The following is a 19,784-nucleotide window of genomic DNA, read 5'->3' on the forward strand; positions in this document are numbered from 1 at the left end:
AGGGGTCCCTTTGTTCTGCACCAGCACCACAGGGTCCTGCTCTGCAGAGCTCCTATCTACCCAATCTGCCCCCAGCATGATCTGGGGCCCATTACCATTCCTGACCAGATGCAGAACTTCTCATTTTCCCCTACAGAAATTCAGGAGATGCCTTTAACCCTCAGTCTCCAGTTCGCTCTGACTGGTGGCACAACCAAGCGGTGCCTCAGCCACTCCATTCAGCTGCCAACTCACTGAGGGGACAACAGTCCCACTGCCCAGATCTTTCTTGAGGATGTTGGACAGGGCTGGCCTCATGGATAAAACTCTTGACCTGCTTCCCTTGAGGCCTTACTCCATCTGGACTTTGGGCCACTGATTAACAACCTCTGAGCCCAGCCCCTCACACTGAACATCCACAGTTACTTCACATGGTCCTCGTGTGTCTTGCTCTCTTTATCCTTCACTATTTTCCTTTCCGTTGTGTAGGAGCCCAGCTCTGTGACCCCACTGTGGGACCTTCTTGGGCCCAGGAAAGGTGACCCCTATGAATGAGACAACACAAATTTCTGGGGAGCATGGGAGGCCTCCCTAAATCACAGAAATCACTTTCTGATCACCCACATGAGAAGCCAGGCATATAGACAGGCATGGAGAGGTGGAGGCAAAGAGAGGAAGGAGTGAATGGGATGGAAGAGTCCAGGCACTCCCAGCTAAAGAGAAGCAAAGCCCAGACCAGACTGACATATGTGCAATATGTCTTTCTAGTCTCTTCACAACACACCCACAAAGCCAAAAACCATGAGTTCCACAGGCTGACCACATAGATGACACCCCAACTCTTCACAGTATTACTCATCTCTTCAGTCCCCTTTGACAAGTGCCATCAACACCAGCCTTTGGTCCCAAATACTCACACTGTAAAGGAGGAATGAGTGGGATGGAAGGGGCAAATCCTCATGCACAGCACAGCTGCAAAGGCCGCACCAGCCTGACATGGCTGTGGTGGAATGAAGCCCCTTGCCAAGGCACACCCACAAACAAAACCACACAGCTGCCACAGAAGGACCTCACTGATGACACTCCTATTTTTCTTAGAGTTTTGTAGTGTATATTTTGGTTTCTCTGACACACAACTTCCATGCCGATGCTCCCAAATAATCACTCTCAATTTAAAGCTGCCGCCAAGGTCAGATGGACACGGTCTCAAGAGCAAGACATGAAGCTGCTGAGTTGCGGGAAGGAAACCGTACACCACTTCATGACTCAGCATTCTGAGCAGGCCAAGAGCTGCAGCCCACAAAGTGCCCCAGGGCCTGGGGCCAATGCTGTCCCGTCCCTCCAGGACCAGCATAAAAGCCAGTCCAGTGCCTCTCTCCCTCACATCCTTCTCTTGAGCCCTTCTGCTCCTGTGCTGACAAACAGGTGAGCCTCAAGCCCCTGACCCTCCTGCTCCTGCACCTCCGATCCCTCTCTTCCAACCAGCTCCGCTCCAGCCTCAGCAGCCCTCACGCCTCCCTACAGACCCACAAAAGCCTCCACACTCCAACACACTTCTGATATTCTCCCCCTAGCACATCCACAGCTCTGTTCTGCCTCATCCCCCTCTCTCTTTCAGGACCCCTCCACACCCATGGCCTGCTACAACCGCTGCAGTCCCTGCGGACCCACCCCGCTGGCCAACAGCTGCAACGAGCCCTGTGCCCTGCAATGCCAGGATTCCCGCGTCATCATCAACCCTTCCCCTGTGCTGGTCACCCTGCCAGGACCCATCATGACCTCCTTCCCCCAGAACACCGCCGTCGGATCCACCTCCTCCGCTGCTCTGGGCACTGAGCTCAATGCCCAGGGACAGCCCATCTCTGGTGGATTTGGCTTTGGCCTTGGCTACGGCCTGGGAGGCCTGGGCTGCTATGGCAGAAGGGGCGGCTACATCTGCTAAGGGCTCTCAGCACCACCCCTGACACCACCAGCTCTGGGATCTGGCAACAGCTCCTGCAAGCAAAGCACCTTGGCTCATGGCCTCTCTACTTCCACCTCACACCTGATGCCTTCAGCTTCTTCCTTCTCATCCTTATTTTGATTCAATAAAGTTCTCCTGCATCACAACCTGAGTTGCTTCCTGTTATTTTTTGAATTCCAAAGATATCACTGCCTCACCCTGTACAATGCCAGCACTCAACTATTTTGTGGCATGGAAAGGGAGCAATGAACATTTCTTCGCAAATATGTTCCCCCCAGGAACAAGCAACACTGACATGGGAATCAGGGGAGAGGGGATGGTACATGACACAAGGCCGTCACCTCATTTACTAAAAGCTTTGACACAACAATTCTCTCCTGGGCACCGTTCTGACAAAGTCACTTTACACCAGCATACACTGGAGAAATTCTCTTCCCAGCAGCACTCTTGAGTCCTCCCTGTTCACAGCAGAATTACATGACGCACCTGGGCAGGAACTCCAGAGTAAAAATGCTTCCTGCCCCTCTGCTGAAGCAGGCCCAGCAGGAGCAGGATTTCCAGGATTATGGCCAGTTCAGTTTTGGACCTTCAAGAAGAGGCACTCCATTGCCTCTTACACTCTTTGACCACCCACACACTGAAAAATTCTTCCTTTCTTTCTCCATGGAATTCTTCCTTTCTTTGCCCATCTCTTTTGCCCTGTGCACATGCCTTCTTTACTTTCCTGTGTGCAGTGTTGAGGACAGCTGGGCTCCCACACACTGGTGACACATCCCTGCCCAGCCTTGTCTCCTGAGAATCCCACCTCTCTCTGTCTCTCCTCTGGAAAAGCTTCACCAACCCTTGCACTACCTGGTGGCCCTCAACGGGTCTTCATCTAATACCCACTTGTGCTTCTTTACCTCTGCAAGGCAAGAACTGTCCACATCATTCCTCACAGGATCTGTCCAGTGCTCTAAAGAAACAAAGGGCTACCACTCAGGATTTCATGTTGAAAAGTTTCTGAAATCTGTCTTGGACACGGGTGATGCGGATTGACATCATTCCCCACTGCAACCTTCAGATCTCTCTATTCTCCACCAGCACCACAGGGTCCTGCTCAGAAAAGTCACTTTTCAGACTCTGAGCCCACAACATTATCAAGGGCCAAATGCAGTTCCTGTCCAGATGCACAACTCCTCATTTCCCTTACATGAACTTTGGGAGATTCCTTTAACCCTTAGTCTCGAAGTCATTCTGACTGGTGGAACAGCTAAGTGGGGCCTCAGACACTCCATTCTCTGCCAGCTTGCTGAAGGGGCAATTCTCCCACTGCTGACACAGAATGCAATAGTCCAGGTGCTCACACCTGGCACAGATGCAAAGCCCAGACCAGCCTGACTGACCTGGGATACTTTGGGGCCCCTCTTCACAACACACCCACAAACCCAAAACCAGGCGTTCTACAGGCTGACCTCACTGACGACATCCCGGATCTCCAAATCTTGGTCACATCTTCAGTCCCCTTTGACCCACACCAGCAACACCAGCCCTTCGTTTCAAATACTCACACTTTAAAGGAGGAATGACCACAATGGATGGGACAGCTCCTCATGCACATCAGAGTTTCAAAGGCCAGACCAGCCTGACAAGATTGCAGTAGAATGGGACTCCTCTTCACAGCCCACGCACAAACTAAAGCACAAAAGTGCCATAAAATGACGTCACACATGACACCCATATAATTCCTAAAGCTTTTGATGTATATTTTAGTTTTTCTGACACACAAATTCCAAGCAAATCCTCCCAAATACCAACTCTCACGTAAAAGCTAAAACCAAGTTCAGAGGGAAACAGTTTCAAGAGCAGGACACGACACTGAAGGACTCTGGGAAGGAAAACAGTCCCCACATCACGAATCGCAAATCTGCAGCACACAAAACCAATGTCACAATTTCCATTCAAGTACCTCTAGAGAGGAATAAGGTCAACCATTTGGTTTTGAAACAAAAATGTCCACAGTTCCTTCAACTACACCTCACGTCTTCCTTTACTTCGCCTTCACCAGTTTCCCTTTCTGGGTTTCACACAGAGCCTCGCAATGGGACCCCACAGTGGGACCTTGCTAGGCCCAGTGGAGATTAGCACTATGGATGAACCAACACAAGACATTGGACAGCAGGGGAGGCATCACAGGGATTGTTCTCCCTTTCCCTGTAGGAAAAGCCTGACTTAGAGAGAGCTTTATAATGTTGGTAATGGGAACGGGATGGAAGGGGACAACTATCACCCCCAGAAGAACTGCAAAGCCCAGATGAGCCTGACGTGTCTGTGGAGGAATGAGGAATCCCTCCACAAGACACACAGAAATGACAGCACACCAGGGCGAGGGAGTGACATCACTTTTGAGATCCCGCCGTCCAAAGCTCTGGTCACGTCCACAGCCATCCACAAAAACATCATCATCACCATACTTTGGTCTCTAATACTTACATTTAAGACTGCCGACAAAGTCAGATGGACATGGTCTCAAAAGTAGGACATGACACTGCAGAGTTGTGAGATGGAAAACAATCCCCACCTCAGAACTCACCATGCTGAGACAGCCAGGAACTCTGGCCTGCAAAATGCCCTAAGGCCATGGCACAAGGCTGTCTCGCCCCTCCAGAACCAGCATAAAAGCTGGTCCAGAGCCTCTCTCCCTCACACACTTCTCCTCAAGCCTTCTGCTTCTGCTCCTGCCGACAACTAGGTGAGTGTCAAAACCCTGACCCTGCTGCTCCTGCATCCCCGGCCCCTCTCATCCAGCACTCTCAGTGCCAGCCTCTGTAGCCCTCAAACCTCTACACAGCCCCAAAACACCCTCCACATTCCCTCACCCTCCTGACACTTCACTCCTCTTGCACCTCGCTACCCTGCCTCACCCCTCTGTCTCTTCCAGGGACCCTCTACACCACACCCATGGCCTGCTACAACCGCTGCAGTCCCTGCGGACCCACCCCGCTGGCCAACAGCTGCAACGAGCCCTGTGCCCTGCAATGCCAGGATTCCCGCGTCATCATCGACCCTTCCCCTGTGCTGGTCACCCTGCCCGGACCCATCATGACCTCCTTCCCCCAGAACACCGCCGTCGGATCCACCTCCTCCGCTGCTCTGGGCACTGAGCTCAATGCCCAGGGACAGCCCATCTCTGGTGGATTTGGCTTTGGCCTTGGCTACGGCCTGGGAGGTCTGGGCTGCTATGGCAGAAGGGGCGGCTACATCTGCTAAGGGCCCTCAGCACCACTCCTGACACCACCAGCTCTGGGCTCTGGCAACAGCTCCTGCAAGCAGACAATCTTGCCTGATGGCCTCTCTACTTCCACTTCACACCAGATTCCTCCAGCTTCTTCCTTCTCATCCTTATTTTGATTCAATAAATTTTTCTTGCATCACTATCTGAGTTGCTTCCTGGTATTTTTTGAAATGCAAAGACCTCTCAGCCTCACCCTGTACAATGCCAGCCCTCAACCATTTTGTGGCATGGAAAAGGGAGCAATGAACATTTCTTCGCAAATATGTTCCCCCCAGGAACAATGAACACCGACGTGGGAATCAGGGCAGAGGGGATGGCACCATCCAGGACATGACACAAGGCCATCACCTCATTTACCAAAAGTTTTGACACAACAATTCTCTCCTGGGCAGCATTCTGACAAAGTCACTTTACACCAGCATACAATGGAAAAATTCTCTTCCCAGCAGCACTCTTGAGTCCTCCCTTTTAACAGAGGAATTACATTATGCAACTGGGCAGGAACTCCAGAGTAAAAATCCTTCCTGCCCCTCTGCTCAAGCAGGCCCAGCAGGAGCAGGATTTCCAGGATTATGGCAAATTCACTTTTGGACCTTCAAGAAGAAGGCACCCCATTGCCTCTTACACTCTTTGACCACCCACACGCTGAAAAATTCTTCCTTTCTTTCTCCATGGAATTCACCCTTTCTTTGCCCATCTCTTTTGCCCTGTGCATATGCCTTCTTTACCTTCACGTGTGCAGTGCTGAGAACAGCTGGGCTCCCACACACTGGTGACACATCCCTGCCCAGCCTTGTCTCCTGAGAATCCCACCGCTCTCCGTCTCTCCTCTGGAAAAGCTTCACCAACCCTTGCACTACCTGGTGGCCCTCAACTGGTCTCCGTCTAATACCCACTTGTGCTTCTTTACCACTGCGAGGCCAGATCTGCCCACATCATTCCTCATAGGATCTGTCCGGTGCTCTAAAGAAACAAAGGGCTACCACTCAGGATTTCATGGTGAAAAGTTTCTGAAATCTGTCTTGGACACGGGTGATGCGGATTGACCTAATTCCCCACCGCAATCTTCGGGTCTCTCTGTTCTCCACCAGCACCACAGGGTCCTGCTCAGAAAAGTCACTTTTCAGACTCTGAGCCCACAACATTATCCAGGGCCAAATGCAATTCCTGTCCAGATGCACAACTCCTCATTTCCCTTACATGAACTTTGGGAGATTCCTTTAACCCTTAGTCTCGAAGTCCTTCTGACTGGTGGAACAGCTAAGTGGGGCCTCAGACACTCCGTTCTCTGCCAGCTAGCTGAATGGGCAACTCTCCCACTGCTGACACAGAATGCAATAGTCCAGGTGCTCACATCTGGCACAGATGCAAAGCCCAGACCAGCCTGACTGACCTGGGATACTTTGGGGCCCCTCTTCACAACACACCCACAAACCCAAAACCATGCGTTCTACAGGCTGACCTCACTGACGACATCCCGGCTCTCCAAATCTTGGTCACATCTTCAGTCCCCTTTGACACGTGTCATCAACACCAGCCTCTGGTCTCAAATACTCACACTTTAAAGGAGGAATGACCATGATGGAAGGGGCAGCCCCTCATGCACAGCAGAGTTTCAAAGGCCAGACCAGCCTGACAAGACTGAGGTGGAATGGGACTCGTCTTCACAACACACCCACAAAATAAAGCACAAAAGTGCCGTAAAATAACCTCACACAGAACACCCATATAATTCCTAAAGCTTTTGTTGCATATTTTAGATTTTCTGACACACAAATTCAAAGCAAATCCTCCCAAATACCAACTCTCATGTAAAAGCTAAAACTAAGTTCAGAGGGAAACAGCCTCAAGAGCAGGACATGGTGCTGAAGGACTGTGGGAAGGAAAACATTCCCCACACCAAGAATCACAAATCTGCAGCACAAAACCAATGTCACAATTTCCATTCAAGTACCTCTAGAGAGAAACAAGGTCAACCATTTGGTTTTGAAAAATAAATGTCCACAGTACCTTCAACTACTCGTCATGTCTTCTTTTACTTAGCCTTCACCAGTTTCCCTTTCTGGGTTTCACACAGTGCCCAGCAATGGGACCCCACAGTGGGACCTTGCTGGGCCCAGTGGAGATGAGCACTATGGATGAACCAACACAAGACATTGGACAGCAGGGGAGGCATCACAGGGAATGTTCTCCTTCCCCTGTAGGAAAAGCCTAGGTTAGAGAGAGGTTTATAATGTTGGTAATGGGAACGGGATGGAAAGGGACAACTATCACCCTCATCAGAGCTGCAAAGCCCAGATGAGCCTGATGTGGCTGTGGGGGAATGAGGAATCTCTCCACAAGACACACAGAAATGACAGCACACCAGGGCCAGGGAGTGACTTCACTTTTGACACCCCGCCATCCAAAGCTCTGGTCACGTCCACAGCCCTCCACACAAAACATCATCAGCAGCAGCATGCTTTGGTCTCTAATACATACATTTAAGACTGCCGACAAGGTCACATGGACATGGACTCAAAAGAAGGACATGACACTGCAGAGTTGCAGGATGGAAAACACTCCCCACCTCAGCACTCACCACTCTGAGCCAGCCAGGAACTCCGGCCTGCAAAATGCCCAAGGGCCATGGGACAAGGCTGTCCCGCCCCTCCAGGACCAGCATAAAAGCCTGTCAAGAGCCTCTCTCACTCACACACTTCTCCTCAAGCCTTCTCCTTCTGCTCCTGCTGTCAACCAGGTGAGTGTCTAAACCCTGACCCTGCTGTTCCTGCATCCCTGGCCCCTCTCATCCAGCACCCTCAGGCCCAGCTTCAGCAGCCCTCACACCTCCCCACAGACCCACAACACCCTCCACACTCCCTCACCCTCTTGCATTCCGCCCCTTGCACCCAACACCCCTTCCCTGCCTCACCCCTCTCTCTTTCAGGACCCTCCACACCACACCCATGGCCTGCTACAACCGCTGCAGTCCCTGCGGACCCACCCCGCTGGCCAACAGCTGCAACGAGCCCTGTGCCCTGCAATGCCAGGATTCCCGCGTCATCATCAACCCTTCCCCTGTGCTGGTCACCCTGCCAGGACCCATCATGACCTCCTTCCCCCAGAGCACCGCCGTCGGATCCACCTCCTCCGCTGCTCTGGGCACTGAGCTCAATGCCCAGGGACAGCCCATCTCTGGTGGATTTGGTGGCTTTGGTGGCTTTGGCTACGGCCTGGGAGGCCTGGGCTGCTATGGCAGAAGGGGCGGCTACATCTGCTAAGGGCTCTCAGCACCACCCCTGACACCACCAGCTCTGGGCTCTGGCACGAACATCAGCAAGCAAAGCACCTTGGCTCATGGCCTCTCTACTTCCACCTCACTCCTGATGCCTTCAGCTTCTTCCTTCTCATCCTTAATTTGATTCAATAAATTTTTCTTGCATCACAACCTGAGTTACTTTCTGTTATTTTTGAATTCCAAAGATCTCACAGCCTCACCCTGTACAATGCCAGCACTCAACCATTTTGTGGCATGGAAAGGGAGCAATGAACATTTCTTAGCAAATATGGCCTCCCCAGGAACAACCAACACTGACATGGGAATCAGGAGAGAGGGGATGGCACCATCCAGGACATGACACAAGGCCATCACCTCATTTACCAAAAGCTTTGACACAACAATTCTCTCCTGGGCACCGTTCTGACAAAGTCACTTTACACCAGCAGACACTGGAAAAATTCTCTTCCCAGCAGCACTCTTGAGTCCTCCCTGTTCACAAAGGAATTACATGATGCACCTAGGCAGGAACTCCAGAGTAAAAATGCTTCCTTTCCCTCTGCTCAAGCAGGCCCAGCAGGAGCAGGATTTCCAGGATTATGGCCAGTTCAGTTTTGGACCTTCAAGAAGAGGCACCCCATTGCCTCTTACACTCTTTGACCACCCACACACTGAAAAATTCTTCCTTTCTTTCTCCATGGAATTCATCCTTTCTTTGCCCTCTGCACATGCCTTTTGCCCTCTGCACATGCCTTCTTTACCTTCATGTGTGCAGTGTTGAGGACAGCTGGGCTCCCACACACTGGTGACACATCCCTGCCCAGCCTTGTCTCCTGAGAATCCCACTTCTCTCAGCCTCTCCTCTGGAAAAGCTTCACCAACCCTTGCACTACCTGGTGGCCCTCAACTGGTCTCCGTCTAATACCCACTTGTGCTTCTTTACGTCTGCAAGGCCAGAACTGTCCACATCATTTCTCACAGGATCTCAGCAGTGCTCTAAAGAAACAAAGGGCTACCACTCAGGATTTCATGGTGAAAAGTTTCTGAAATCTGTCTTGGACACGGGTGATGCGGATTGACGTCATTCCCCACTGCAACCTTCGGGTCTCTCTGTTCTCCACCAGCACTACAGGGTCCTGCTCAGAAAAGACACTTTGCAGACTCTTAGCCCAAAACATTATCCAGGGCCAAATGCAGTTCCTGTCCAGATGCACAACTCCTCATTTCCCTTACATGAACTTTGGGAAATTCCTTTAACCCTTAGTCTTGAAGTCCTTCTGACTGGTGGAACAGCTAAATGGGGCCTCAGACACTCCATCATCTGCCAGCTGACTGAATGGGCAACTCTCCCACTGCTGACACAGAATGCAATAGTCCAGGTATGAGCACAGATGCAAAGCCCAGACCAGCCTGACTGACCTGGAATACTTTAGGACCCCTCTTCACAACACACCCATAAACCCAAAACCATGCATTCTACAGGCTGACCTCACTGACGACATCCCGGCTCTCCAAATCTTGGTCACATCTTCAGTCCCCTTTGACACGTGTCATCAACACCAACCTCTGGTCTCAAATACACACACTTTAAAGGAGGAATGACCACAAAGGATGGGGCAGCTCCTCATGCACAGCAGAGTTTCAAAGGCCAGACCAGCCTGACAAGACTGAGGTGGAACAGGACTCCTCTTGAGAACACACCCACAAACTAAAGCACAAAAGTGCCATAAAATGACCTCACAGATAACACCCATATAATTCCTAAAGCTTTTCATGTATATTTTAGTTTTTCTGACACACAAATTCAAAGCAAATCCTCCCAAATACCAACTCTCATTTAAAAGCTAAAACCAAGTTCAGAGGGAAACAGCCTCAAGGGCAGGACATGGCACTGAAGGACTGTGGGAAGGAAAACATTCCCCACATCACGAATCGCAAATCTGCAGCACACAAAACCAATGTCACAATTTCCATTCAAGTACCTCTAGAGAGGAATAAGGTCAACCATTGGTTTTTGAAACATAAATGTCCACATTTCCTCCAACTACTCCTCACGTCTTCTTTTACTTAGCCTTCACCAGTTTTCCTTTCTGGGTTTCAGTCAGAGCCCAGCAATGGGACCCCACAGTGGGACCTTCCTGGACCCAGTGGAGACAAGCTCTATGGATGAACCAACACAAGACATTGGACAGCAGGGGACGCATCACAGGGATTGTTCTCCCTTCCCCTGTAGGAAAAGCCTGGCTTAGAGAGAGGTTTATAATGTTGGTAATGGGAAGGGGATGGAAGGGCACATCTATCACCCTCAGAAGAACTGCAAAGCCCAGATGAGCCTGATGTGGCTGTGGGGGAATGAGGAATCTCTCCACAAGACACACACAAATCGTAGCACACCAGGGCCAGGGAGTGACATCACTTTTGACACCCCGCCGTCCAAAGCTCTAGTCACATCTACTGCCCTCCACAAAAAACATCATCAGCAGCATACTTTGGTCTCTAATACATACATTTAAGACTGCCGACAAGGTCACGTGGACAAGGACTCAAAAGTAGGATATGACACTGCAGAGTTGCAGGATGAAAAACACTCCCCACCTCAGCACTCACCACTCTGAGCCAGCCAGGAACTATGACCTGCAAAATGCCCCAAGGCCAAGGGACAAGTCTGTCCCGCCCCTCCAGAACCAGCATAAAAGCCAGCCCAGAGCCTCTCTCCCTCACACACTTCTCCTCACGCCTTCTCCTTCTGCTACTGCTGTCAACCAGGTGAGTGTCAAAACCCTGACCCTGCTGTTCCTGCATCCCTGGCCGCTCTCTTCCAGCACTCTCAGCCCCAGCCTCTGTAGCCCTCAAACCTCTACACAGCCCCAAAACACCCTCCACATTCCCTCACCCTCCTGCTGACACTCCCCTCTTAAACCTCTCTACCCTTCCTCACCCCCCTCTCTCTTCCAGGCACCCTCCACACCACACCCATGGCCTGCAACAGCCTCTGCAGTCCCTGCGGACCCACCCCGCTGGCCAACAGCTGCAACGAGCCCTGTGCCCTGCAATGCCAGGATTCCCACGTCATCATCAACCCTTCCCCTGTGCTGATCACCCTGCCAGGACCCATCATGACCTCCTTCCCACAGAACACCGCCGTCGGATCCACCTCCTCTGCTGCTCTGGGCACTGAGCTCAATGCCCAGGGACAGCCCATCTCTGGTGGATTTGGTGGCTTTGGTGGCCTTGGCTACGGCCTGGGAGGCCTGGGCTGCTATGGCAGAAGGGGCGGCTACATCTGCTAAGGGCGCTCAGCATCCACCACCTCTCACACCACCAGCTCTGGGCTCTGGAAACAGCTCCTGCAAGCAGACAGTCTTGGCTGATGGTCTCTCTACTTTCACCTCACCCTGGATCCCTTCAAGTTCTCTCCCTTGGCTTCTAATTCCTCTGCAGCAATAAAGCTTTCCTGCATCAAAGTCTCACAGGTCTCCTCTTCTTTTTGAAGTCGCAGCCTCTCACAGCCTCACCCATGGGGTGGATGGCAAAGGACATACCACCTTCCTAAACAAGTAAAACCCTACCTTTAATAACCAAGAATGGAACAGAAAGCAGGGTTGAATGCTGACCTTCAAGAACACGACAAAATCACAACACCTACCAGACCTGAGGCTTTGACACAACAATGCGCTGGTTAAGTCTCTCCATGCCAGCATAGCCTTCACAAGATCTCCTCCCATCAGAACTCTCAAACCACACAAACAATCACAAATCACACACACAATAACATCCACTCTCAGAGAAACTCAAGAAGCGCTGCAAGCGCTTCCATGCCCTCTGCTTAAGTAATGGCACCCAGAGAAGGATTTCCAGAACCACAGACAGCTCACCTTGTCATCTCCTGGGACACAGAGACTCCTGCACCTCTTCCACTCTGGGACCACCCTCACAATAAAAAAGGCTTATCTCCTCTTCCAAGGAATTCCATCTGTTTTCACTTGTGCCCTTGCTGACTTGTAACAACCCCTCATCCAGCCTTGTCTCCTGGAAGTCCCAGCTCTCTCAGTCTCTTATGAAAAATCCTCCAGCCCTTTAAATATCTAGGTAGTCCTGAACTGAACAATGGCCTTGTTTCACTAAGTCTGTGGGCTTCCTCTCCTAGGGACCCCAGAACTGCTCACACTGACTCACATCATTTTTGAGGATGTTGAAAAATTTTGGCCTCATGGATATGACTCTTGAGTTACTTCAATTGAAGTTTCACTCCAGCTTGAGAACTGGATGACAAGGCTCCAGGTCATGTTGTTTCAATATCATATAAATAGAGCAAGCCACATCACTGACCCATTACACCACTGGTACATCCTTGCATAGTCGGGGAGGATGAAGTAGGAGCAGACAGTGCCAAAGACATTCCTAAGAGGTGGAGTTAATTAACAGCAATGGCTCCCTCATCACCAACAGGGTAATTTTTTTCATTCAGTTGGTAACCCAGAGGTCACTAAGACATGATTTTGCCCCCCAAAATCAACTCTAACTGCTCCTCATCACCTTATAAGACCTGGACTAGGAAATAGTTTGTAGGGGAAAAATTTCCCGATCCTTGTCTGCAGGAACAGGCTCCCTGGAAATCCCGGAGAAAGATTGGAGGGAGTAAATGCATTGAAAGGGAGAGGTCCTAAAGTCTGTCACAGCCACAAAGCCCCGAACAGGCTGACAGGGCTGTAAAGGAATGGGGTCCCTGTCACAAATGCAGCCACAAACCAAATCACACCTGCCCATGGGTTGATCGCATTGATGACAACCCAATTTTCCTAGGCATTTGTGATTTATTTTGATTTCTCTGACACACACCTTCAAAACAAATCCTCCCAAATACCAACTCTCACTTTAAAGCTGCTGTCAAGGTCAGGTGGACAAGGCCACAAGAGCAGGACATGCAATTGTAGCGTTGCAGGAAGGAAAACAGTCCCCAGCTCATGACTCGCCAGGCTAGGCCAAAAAACACTGATGTTATGATTTTCATTCAGGAACTATAAAAGAATAACAAAGTCAACCCTCTTTTGTAATGAAAATTAAATGTACTCAGGTCTTTCAACCCTTCCTCACACATCATCTTCTTATCCTTCATCAGTCTTCCCTCCTATGTGTCACTCAGAGCCCAGCAATGGGAACCCACAGTGGAACCTTGCTGGGCCCAGTTGAGTTGAGCGCTATGGATGAACCAACACAAGACATGGGACAGCAAGGGAGGCATCACAGGGATTGTTCACACATCTCCAGCAGGAAAAGCTTGGCATAGAAACAGATTTAAAATATTCGCAGTCCGCCAGGGAGGGAGAGAACGAACGTGATGTAAGGGGACACCCGTCATCCTCAGAAGAGCTGCAAAGCCCAGATGAGCCTGACGTGGCTGTGGGGGAATGAGGACCCTCTCTACAAGACACACAAACCACAGCCAATCTGGGCCAGGGACTGACTTCACAGGTGACACCCCACTGACCAAAGCTCTCATCACGTATCCAGCGCTCCACAAAAAACATCATCATCAACATCCTTTGGTCTCTAATACTTGCATTTAAAAGCTGCTGCCAAAGTCAGATGAACACGGAACCAAAGTAGGACATGACACTGCAAGGCTGAGGGATGAAAAACAATCCCCACCTCAGCAGTCACCACTCTGAGACAACCAGGAACTCTGGCCAGCAAAATGCCCCAGGGCCATGGGACAAGGATGTCCCGCCCCTCCAGAACCAGCATAAAAGCCAGCCCAGAGCCTCTCTCCCTCACACACTCCTCCTCAAGCCTTCTCCTCCTGCTCAAAACTAGGTGAGACTCAATCCCCTGACACTCTTGCTCCTGCAACCCTGCCTGGTCTCTATTCCAGCACACTCAGCCCCAGCTTCAGCAGCCCTCACACCTCCACACAGACCCACAACACCCTCTACACTCCCTTAATCACCTGCATCACTGCCCCTCAAACCCCCACACCCCTGTATAACAACATCCCTTCTCTTCCAGGAACCCTCCACACCACACCCATGGCCTGCAACAACATCTGCAGTCCCTGCGGACCCACCCCGCTGGCCAACAGCTGCAACGAGCCCTGTGCCCTGCAATGCCAGGATTCCCGCGTCATCATCAACCCTTCCCCTGTGCTGGTCACCCTGCCAGGACCCATCATGACCTCCTTCCCCCAGAACACCGCCGTCGGATCCACCTCCTCCGCTGCTCTGGGCACTGAGCTCAATGCCCAGGGACAGCCCATCTCTGGTGGATTTGGCTTTGGCCTTGGCTACGGCCTGGGAGGCCTGGGCTGCTATGGCAGGAGGGGCGGCTACATCTGCTAAAGACCCTCAGCACCACCCCTGACACCACCAGCTCTGGGCTCTGGCAACACCTCCTGCAAGCAAAGCACCTTGGCTCATGGCCTCTCCACTTCTACCTCACACCTGATGCCTTCAGCTTCTTCCATCTCATCTTTATTTTGATTCAATAAATTTTTTCCTGCATCACAACCTGAGTTGCTTCCTGTTATTTTTGAATTCAAATGGTCTCACATCCTCACCCTGTGCATTGCCAGCATTCAACCATTTTGCTGGATGGAAAGGAGCAATGAAAATTTCTTAGCAAATATGGCCTCACCAGGAACAACCAACACTGACATGGGAAGCAGGGGAAAAGAGGGATGCCTTCCAGGACATGACACAAGGCCATCACCTAAATTTCCAAAGGCTTTGACACAACAATTCTCTCCTGAGCGCTGCTCTGCCAAAGTCTTTATAAGCCAGAATACACTTGAAAATTGTCTTCCCAGCAACACTCTTGAATCCTCCCAGTGAAAAGAAGAACAAGAGCATCCACTTGGGCAGGAACTTCACAGTGCAAATGCTTCCATCCCTCTTGCTCATGCAGGCTGAGCAGGAGCAGGATTTCCAGGACTATGGCCAGTTCAGTTTTGGACCTCCAAGAAGAAGGACCCCGTTGTCTTTTACACTCTGGGACCATCCACACACACACTGAAAAATTCTTGCTTCCTTTGCCTATGGAATTCCATCTATTTCCACTCATGCACGTGCCCCCTTTCCCTTCATGTGTGCAGTGTTGAGGACAGCTGGGCTCCCACACACTGGTGACACATCCCTGCCAATCCTTGTCTCCTAAGAATCCCACCTCTCTCAGTCTCTCCTCTGGCAAAGACTCTCCAGTCCTTGCACTATCTGGTGGCCCTCAACTGGTGTTTGTCCACTATCCACTTGTGCTACTAATCCTGTTGAGGCCAAAAATGCCCACAGCACTCCTCACAGGATCTGTCCAGTGCACTAAAGAAACAAAGGGCTACCACTCAGGATTTCATGTTGAAAAATTTCTGAAATCTGTCTTGGACATGGGTGACACGTCACTGAAGTAATTCCCCACTGCAACCTTTGGGTCTCTCTGTTCTCCACCAGCACTACAGGGTCCTGCTCAGAAAAGTCACTTTGCAGACTCTGAGCCCACAACATTACCCAGGGCCAAATGCAATTCCTGTCCAGATGCACAACTCCTCATTTCCCTTAAAAGAAGTTTGGGAGTTTCCTTTAACCCCTAGTCTCGAAGTCGTTCTGACTGGAGGAACAGCCTAGTGTGGCCTCAGACACTCCATCATCTGCCAGCTGACTGAACGGGCAACTCTCCCACTGCTGACACAGAATGCAATAGTCCAGGTATGAGCACAGATGCAAAGCCCAGACCAGCCTGACTGACCTGGGATACTTTGGGGCACCTCTTCACAACACACCCACAAAGCCAAAACCAGGTGTTCTACAGGCTGACCTCACTGACAACATCCCGGCTCTCCAAATCTTGGTCACATCTTCAGTCCCCTTTGACACGTGCCATCAACACCAGCCTCTGGTCTCAAATACACACACTTTAAAGGAGGAATGACCACAATGGAAGGGGCAGCCCCTCATGCACAGCAGAGTTTCAAAGGCCAGACCAGCCTGACAAGACTGTGATGGAATAGGAATCCTCTTCACAACACACCCACAAACTAAAGCACAAAAGTGCCATAAAATGACCTCACACATAACACCCATATAATTCCTAAAGCTTTTGTTGTATATTTTAGTTTTTCTGACACACATATTGCAAGCAAATCCTCCCAAATACCAACTCTCACAAGAAAGCTAAAACCAAGTTCAGAGGGAAACGGCCTCAAGAGCAGGACATGACACAGAAGGACTGTGGGAAGGAAAACATTCCCCACATCAAGAATCGCAAATCTGCAGCACACAAAACCGATGTCACAATTTCCAGTCAAGTACCTCTAGAGAGGAATAAGGTCAACCATTGGTTTTGAAACATAAATGTACATAGTTCCTCCAAATACTCCTCATGTCTTCTTTTACTTAGCCTTCACCAGTTTCCCTTTCTGGGTTTCCCACAGAGCCCCGCAATGGGACCCCACAGTGGGACCTTGCTGGGCCCAGTGGAGACGAGCGCTATAGATGAACCAACACAAGACATTGGACAGGAGGGGAGGCATCACAGGGATTGTTCTCCTTCCCCTGTAGGAAAAGCCTTGCTTAGAGAGAGGTTTATAATGTTGGTAATGGGAACAGGATGGAAAGGGACAACTATTCACCTTCAGAATAACTGCAAAGCCCAGATGAGCCTGACGTGTCTGTGGGGGAATGAGGACTCTCTCCACAAGACACCCAAAAACCAACGTACACCAGGGCAAGGGGGTGACATTAATTTGGACACCCAACTGCCCAAAGCTCTAGTCACACCCACAGCCATCCACAAAAGACATCATCATCAACATCTTTTGGTCTCTAATACATACATTTAAGGCTGCTGACAAGGTCAGAGGGCCATGGACTCAAAAGTAGGACATGACACTGCAGAGTTGCAGGATGGAAAACACTCCCCAGCTCAGCACTCATCACTCTGAGCCAGCCAGGAACTCTGGCCTTCAAAATGCCCACAGGCCAGGGAACAAGGCTGTCCCGCCCCTCCAGAACCAGCATAAAAGCCGGCCCAGAGCCTCTCTCCCTCACACACTTCTCCTCACGCCTTCTCCTTCTGCTCCTGCCGACAACCAGGTGAGTGTCAAAACCCTGACCCTCCTGCTCCTGCCTCCCCGGCCCCTCTCTTCCAGCACTCTCAGCGCCAGCCTCTGTAGCCCTCCAACCTCTACACAGCCCCACAACACCCTCCACATTCCCTCACTGTCCTACTTACACTCCAGCCCTCTTAAACCTCTCTACCCTGCCTCACCCCCCTCTCTCTTCCAGGCACTTTCCACACCACACCCATGGCCTGCTACAACCGCTGCAGTCCCTGCGGACCCACCCCGCTGGCCAACAGCTGCAACGAACCCTGTGCCCTGCAATGCCAGGATTCCCGCGTCATCATCGACCCTTCCCCTGTGCTGGTCACCCTGCCAGGACCCATCATGACCTCCTTCCCCCAGAACACCGCCGTCGGATCCACCTCCTCCGCTGCTCTGGGCACTGAGCTCAATGCCCAGGGACAGCCCATCTCTGGTGGATTTGGATTTGGCTTTGGCCTTGGCTACGGCCTGGGAGGCCTGGGCTGCTATGGCAGAAGGGGCGGCTACATCTGCTAAGGGCCCTCAGCACCACCCCTGACACCACCAGCTCTGTGCTCTGGCAACAGATCCTGAAAGCAAAGCACCTTGGCTCATGGCCTCTCCACTTCTACCTCACACCTGATTCCTTTAGCTTCTTCCTTCTCAGCATTCTTTCAATTCAATAAATTTTTCTTGCATCACAACCTGACTTGCTTCCTGTTATTTTTGAATTCCAAAGATCTCACATCCTCACCTTGTGCAATGCCAGCACTCAACCATTCTGTTGGATGGAAAGGGAGCAAAGAACATTTCTTAGCAAATATGCCCCCCCAGGACCAACCAATGCTGACATGGGAATCGCGGGATAGGGGAGAACCTTCCAGAACATGACACAAGCCATCGCCTCGTCTTCCAAAGGTTTGGACACAACAGTGGTCTCTTTGGCTCTGCTCTGCCAAAGTGACTCTTCACCAGCATTCATTTGAAAAATTCCCTTCCCAGCAAAACTCTTGAGTCCTCCCCATAAACAGAGGAACAAGAGCTTCCACTTGAGCAGGAACTCCAGAGTGAAAATGCTTCCATCCCCCTTCCTCTAGCAGGTCCTACCAGGAGCAGGATTTCCAGGACTATGGCCAGTTCAGTTTTGGACATCCAAGAAGAGGGACCCCAGTGTCTCCTACACTCTGGGACCATCCAAACACACTCAAAAAATCTTGCTTGCATTACCCATGGAATTCCATCTATTTTCACTCATGCACTTGCCCCCTGTCCCTTCACGTGTGCAGTGCTGAGAACAGCTGGGCTCCCACACACTGGTGACACATCCCTGCCAATCCTTGTCTCCTGAGAATCCCACCTCTCTCAGTCTCTCCTCTGGCAAGGAGTCTCCAGTCCTTGCACTATCTGGTGGCCCTCAGCTGCTGTTTGTCCACTATCCACTTGTGCTTCTTGACCTCTGGAGGCCAGAACTGTACACATCACTCCTCACAGGATCTCACCAGTGCTCTAAAGAAACAAAGGGCTACCACTCAGGATTTCATGTTGAAAAAATTCTGAAATCTGTCTTGGACACGGGTGACACGCCACTGAAGTAATTCCCCACTACAACCTTCAGGTCTCTCTGTTCTCCACCAGCACTACAGGGTCCTGCTCAGAAAAGTCACTACTCAGACTCTGAGCCCAAAACATTATCCTGGACCAAATGCAATTCCTGTCCAGATGCACAACTCCTCATTTCCCTTAAATGAACTTTGGGAGATTCCTTTAACCCTTAGTCTCGACGTCCTTCTGATTGGTGGAACAGCTAAGTGGAGCCTCAGAATCACCAATATCTGCTAGCTCAATGAATGGGCACCTCTCCCACTGCTGACACAGAATGCAATAGTCCAGGTGCTCACACCTGGCACAGATGCAAAGCCCAGACCAGCCTGACTGACCTGGGATACTTTGGGGCCCCTCTTCACAACACACCCACAAACCCAAAACCATGCGTTCTATAGGCTGACCTCACTGACAACATCCCAGCTCTCCAAATCTTGGTCACATCTTCAGTCCCCTTTGACATGTGTCATCAAAACCAGCCTCTGATCTCAAATACTCACACTTTAAAGGAGGAATGACCACAATGGATGGGGCAGCTCCTCATGCACATCAGAGTTTCAAAGGCCAGACCAGCCTGACAAGACTGCAGTGTAATGGGACTCCTCTTCACAACACATCCACAAAATAAAGCACAAAAGTG

The 19,784-nt window shown here is 50.9% G+C and overlaps 4 protein-coding genes across 4 annotated transcripts; all 4 read left to right on the forward strand.

The window, feature by feature from the left end:
• Positions 1 to 1,612: 1,612 nt before the first annotated feature.
• On the forward strand, positions 1,613 to 1,921 carry LOC311162308 (feather beta keratin-like; the record flags this gene model as incomplete). Its single annotated transcript, XM_084220589.1, has 1 exon — positions 1,613 to 1,921. One exon carries the CDS (start codon positions 1,613 to 1,615, stop codon positions 1,919 to 1,921), a length of 309 nt encoding a protein of 102 aa, XP_084076715.1.
• A 2,961-nt stretch (positions 1,922 to 4,882) lies between these two features.
• On the forward strand, positions 4,883 to 8,479 carry LOC311162297 (feather beta keratin-like; the record flags this gene model as incomplete). The annotated part of the gene is made up of 2 exons (XM_084220578.1): positions 4,883 to 5,150; positions 8,409 to 8,479. The coding sequence occupies 2 exons, from the start codon at positions 4,883 to 4,885 to the stop codon at positions 8,477 to 8,479; spliced, it is 339 nt and encodes a 112-aa protein (XP_084076704.1).
• A 2,971-nt stretch (positions 8,480 to 11,450) lies between these two features.
• Positions 11,451 to 11,765, forward strand: LOC311166900 (feather beta keratin-like; the record flags this gene model as incomplete). The annotated part of the gene is made up of 1 exon (XM_084227127.1): positions 11,451 to 11,765. One exon carries the CDS (start codon positions 11,451 to 11,453, stop codon positions 11,763 to 11,765), a length of 315 nt encoding a protein of 104 aa, XP_084083253.1.
• A 2,736-nt stretch (positions 11,766 to 14,501) lies between these two features.
• On the forward strand, positions 14,502 to 18,079 carry LOC311151111 (feather beta keratin-like; the record flags this gene model as incomplete). The annotated part of the gene is made up of 2 exons (XM_084201304.1): positions 14,502 to 14,765; positions 18,005 to 18,079. The coding sequence occupies 2 exons, from the start codon at positions 14,502 to 14,504 to the stop codon at positions 18,077 to 18,079; spliced, it is 339 nt and encodes a 112-aa protein (XP_084057430.1).
• Positions 18,080 to 19,784: the final 1,705 nt, after the last annotated feature.

The sequence above is a fragment of the Fringilla coelebs genome, assembly GCF_963513975.1.
Source record: "Fringilla coelebs genome assembly, chromosome: 1".
Classification (NCBI taxonomy): domain Eukaryota; kingdom Metazoa; phylum Chordata; class Aves; order Passeriformes; family Fringillidae; genus Fringilla; species Fringilla coelebs.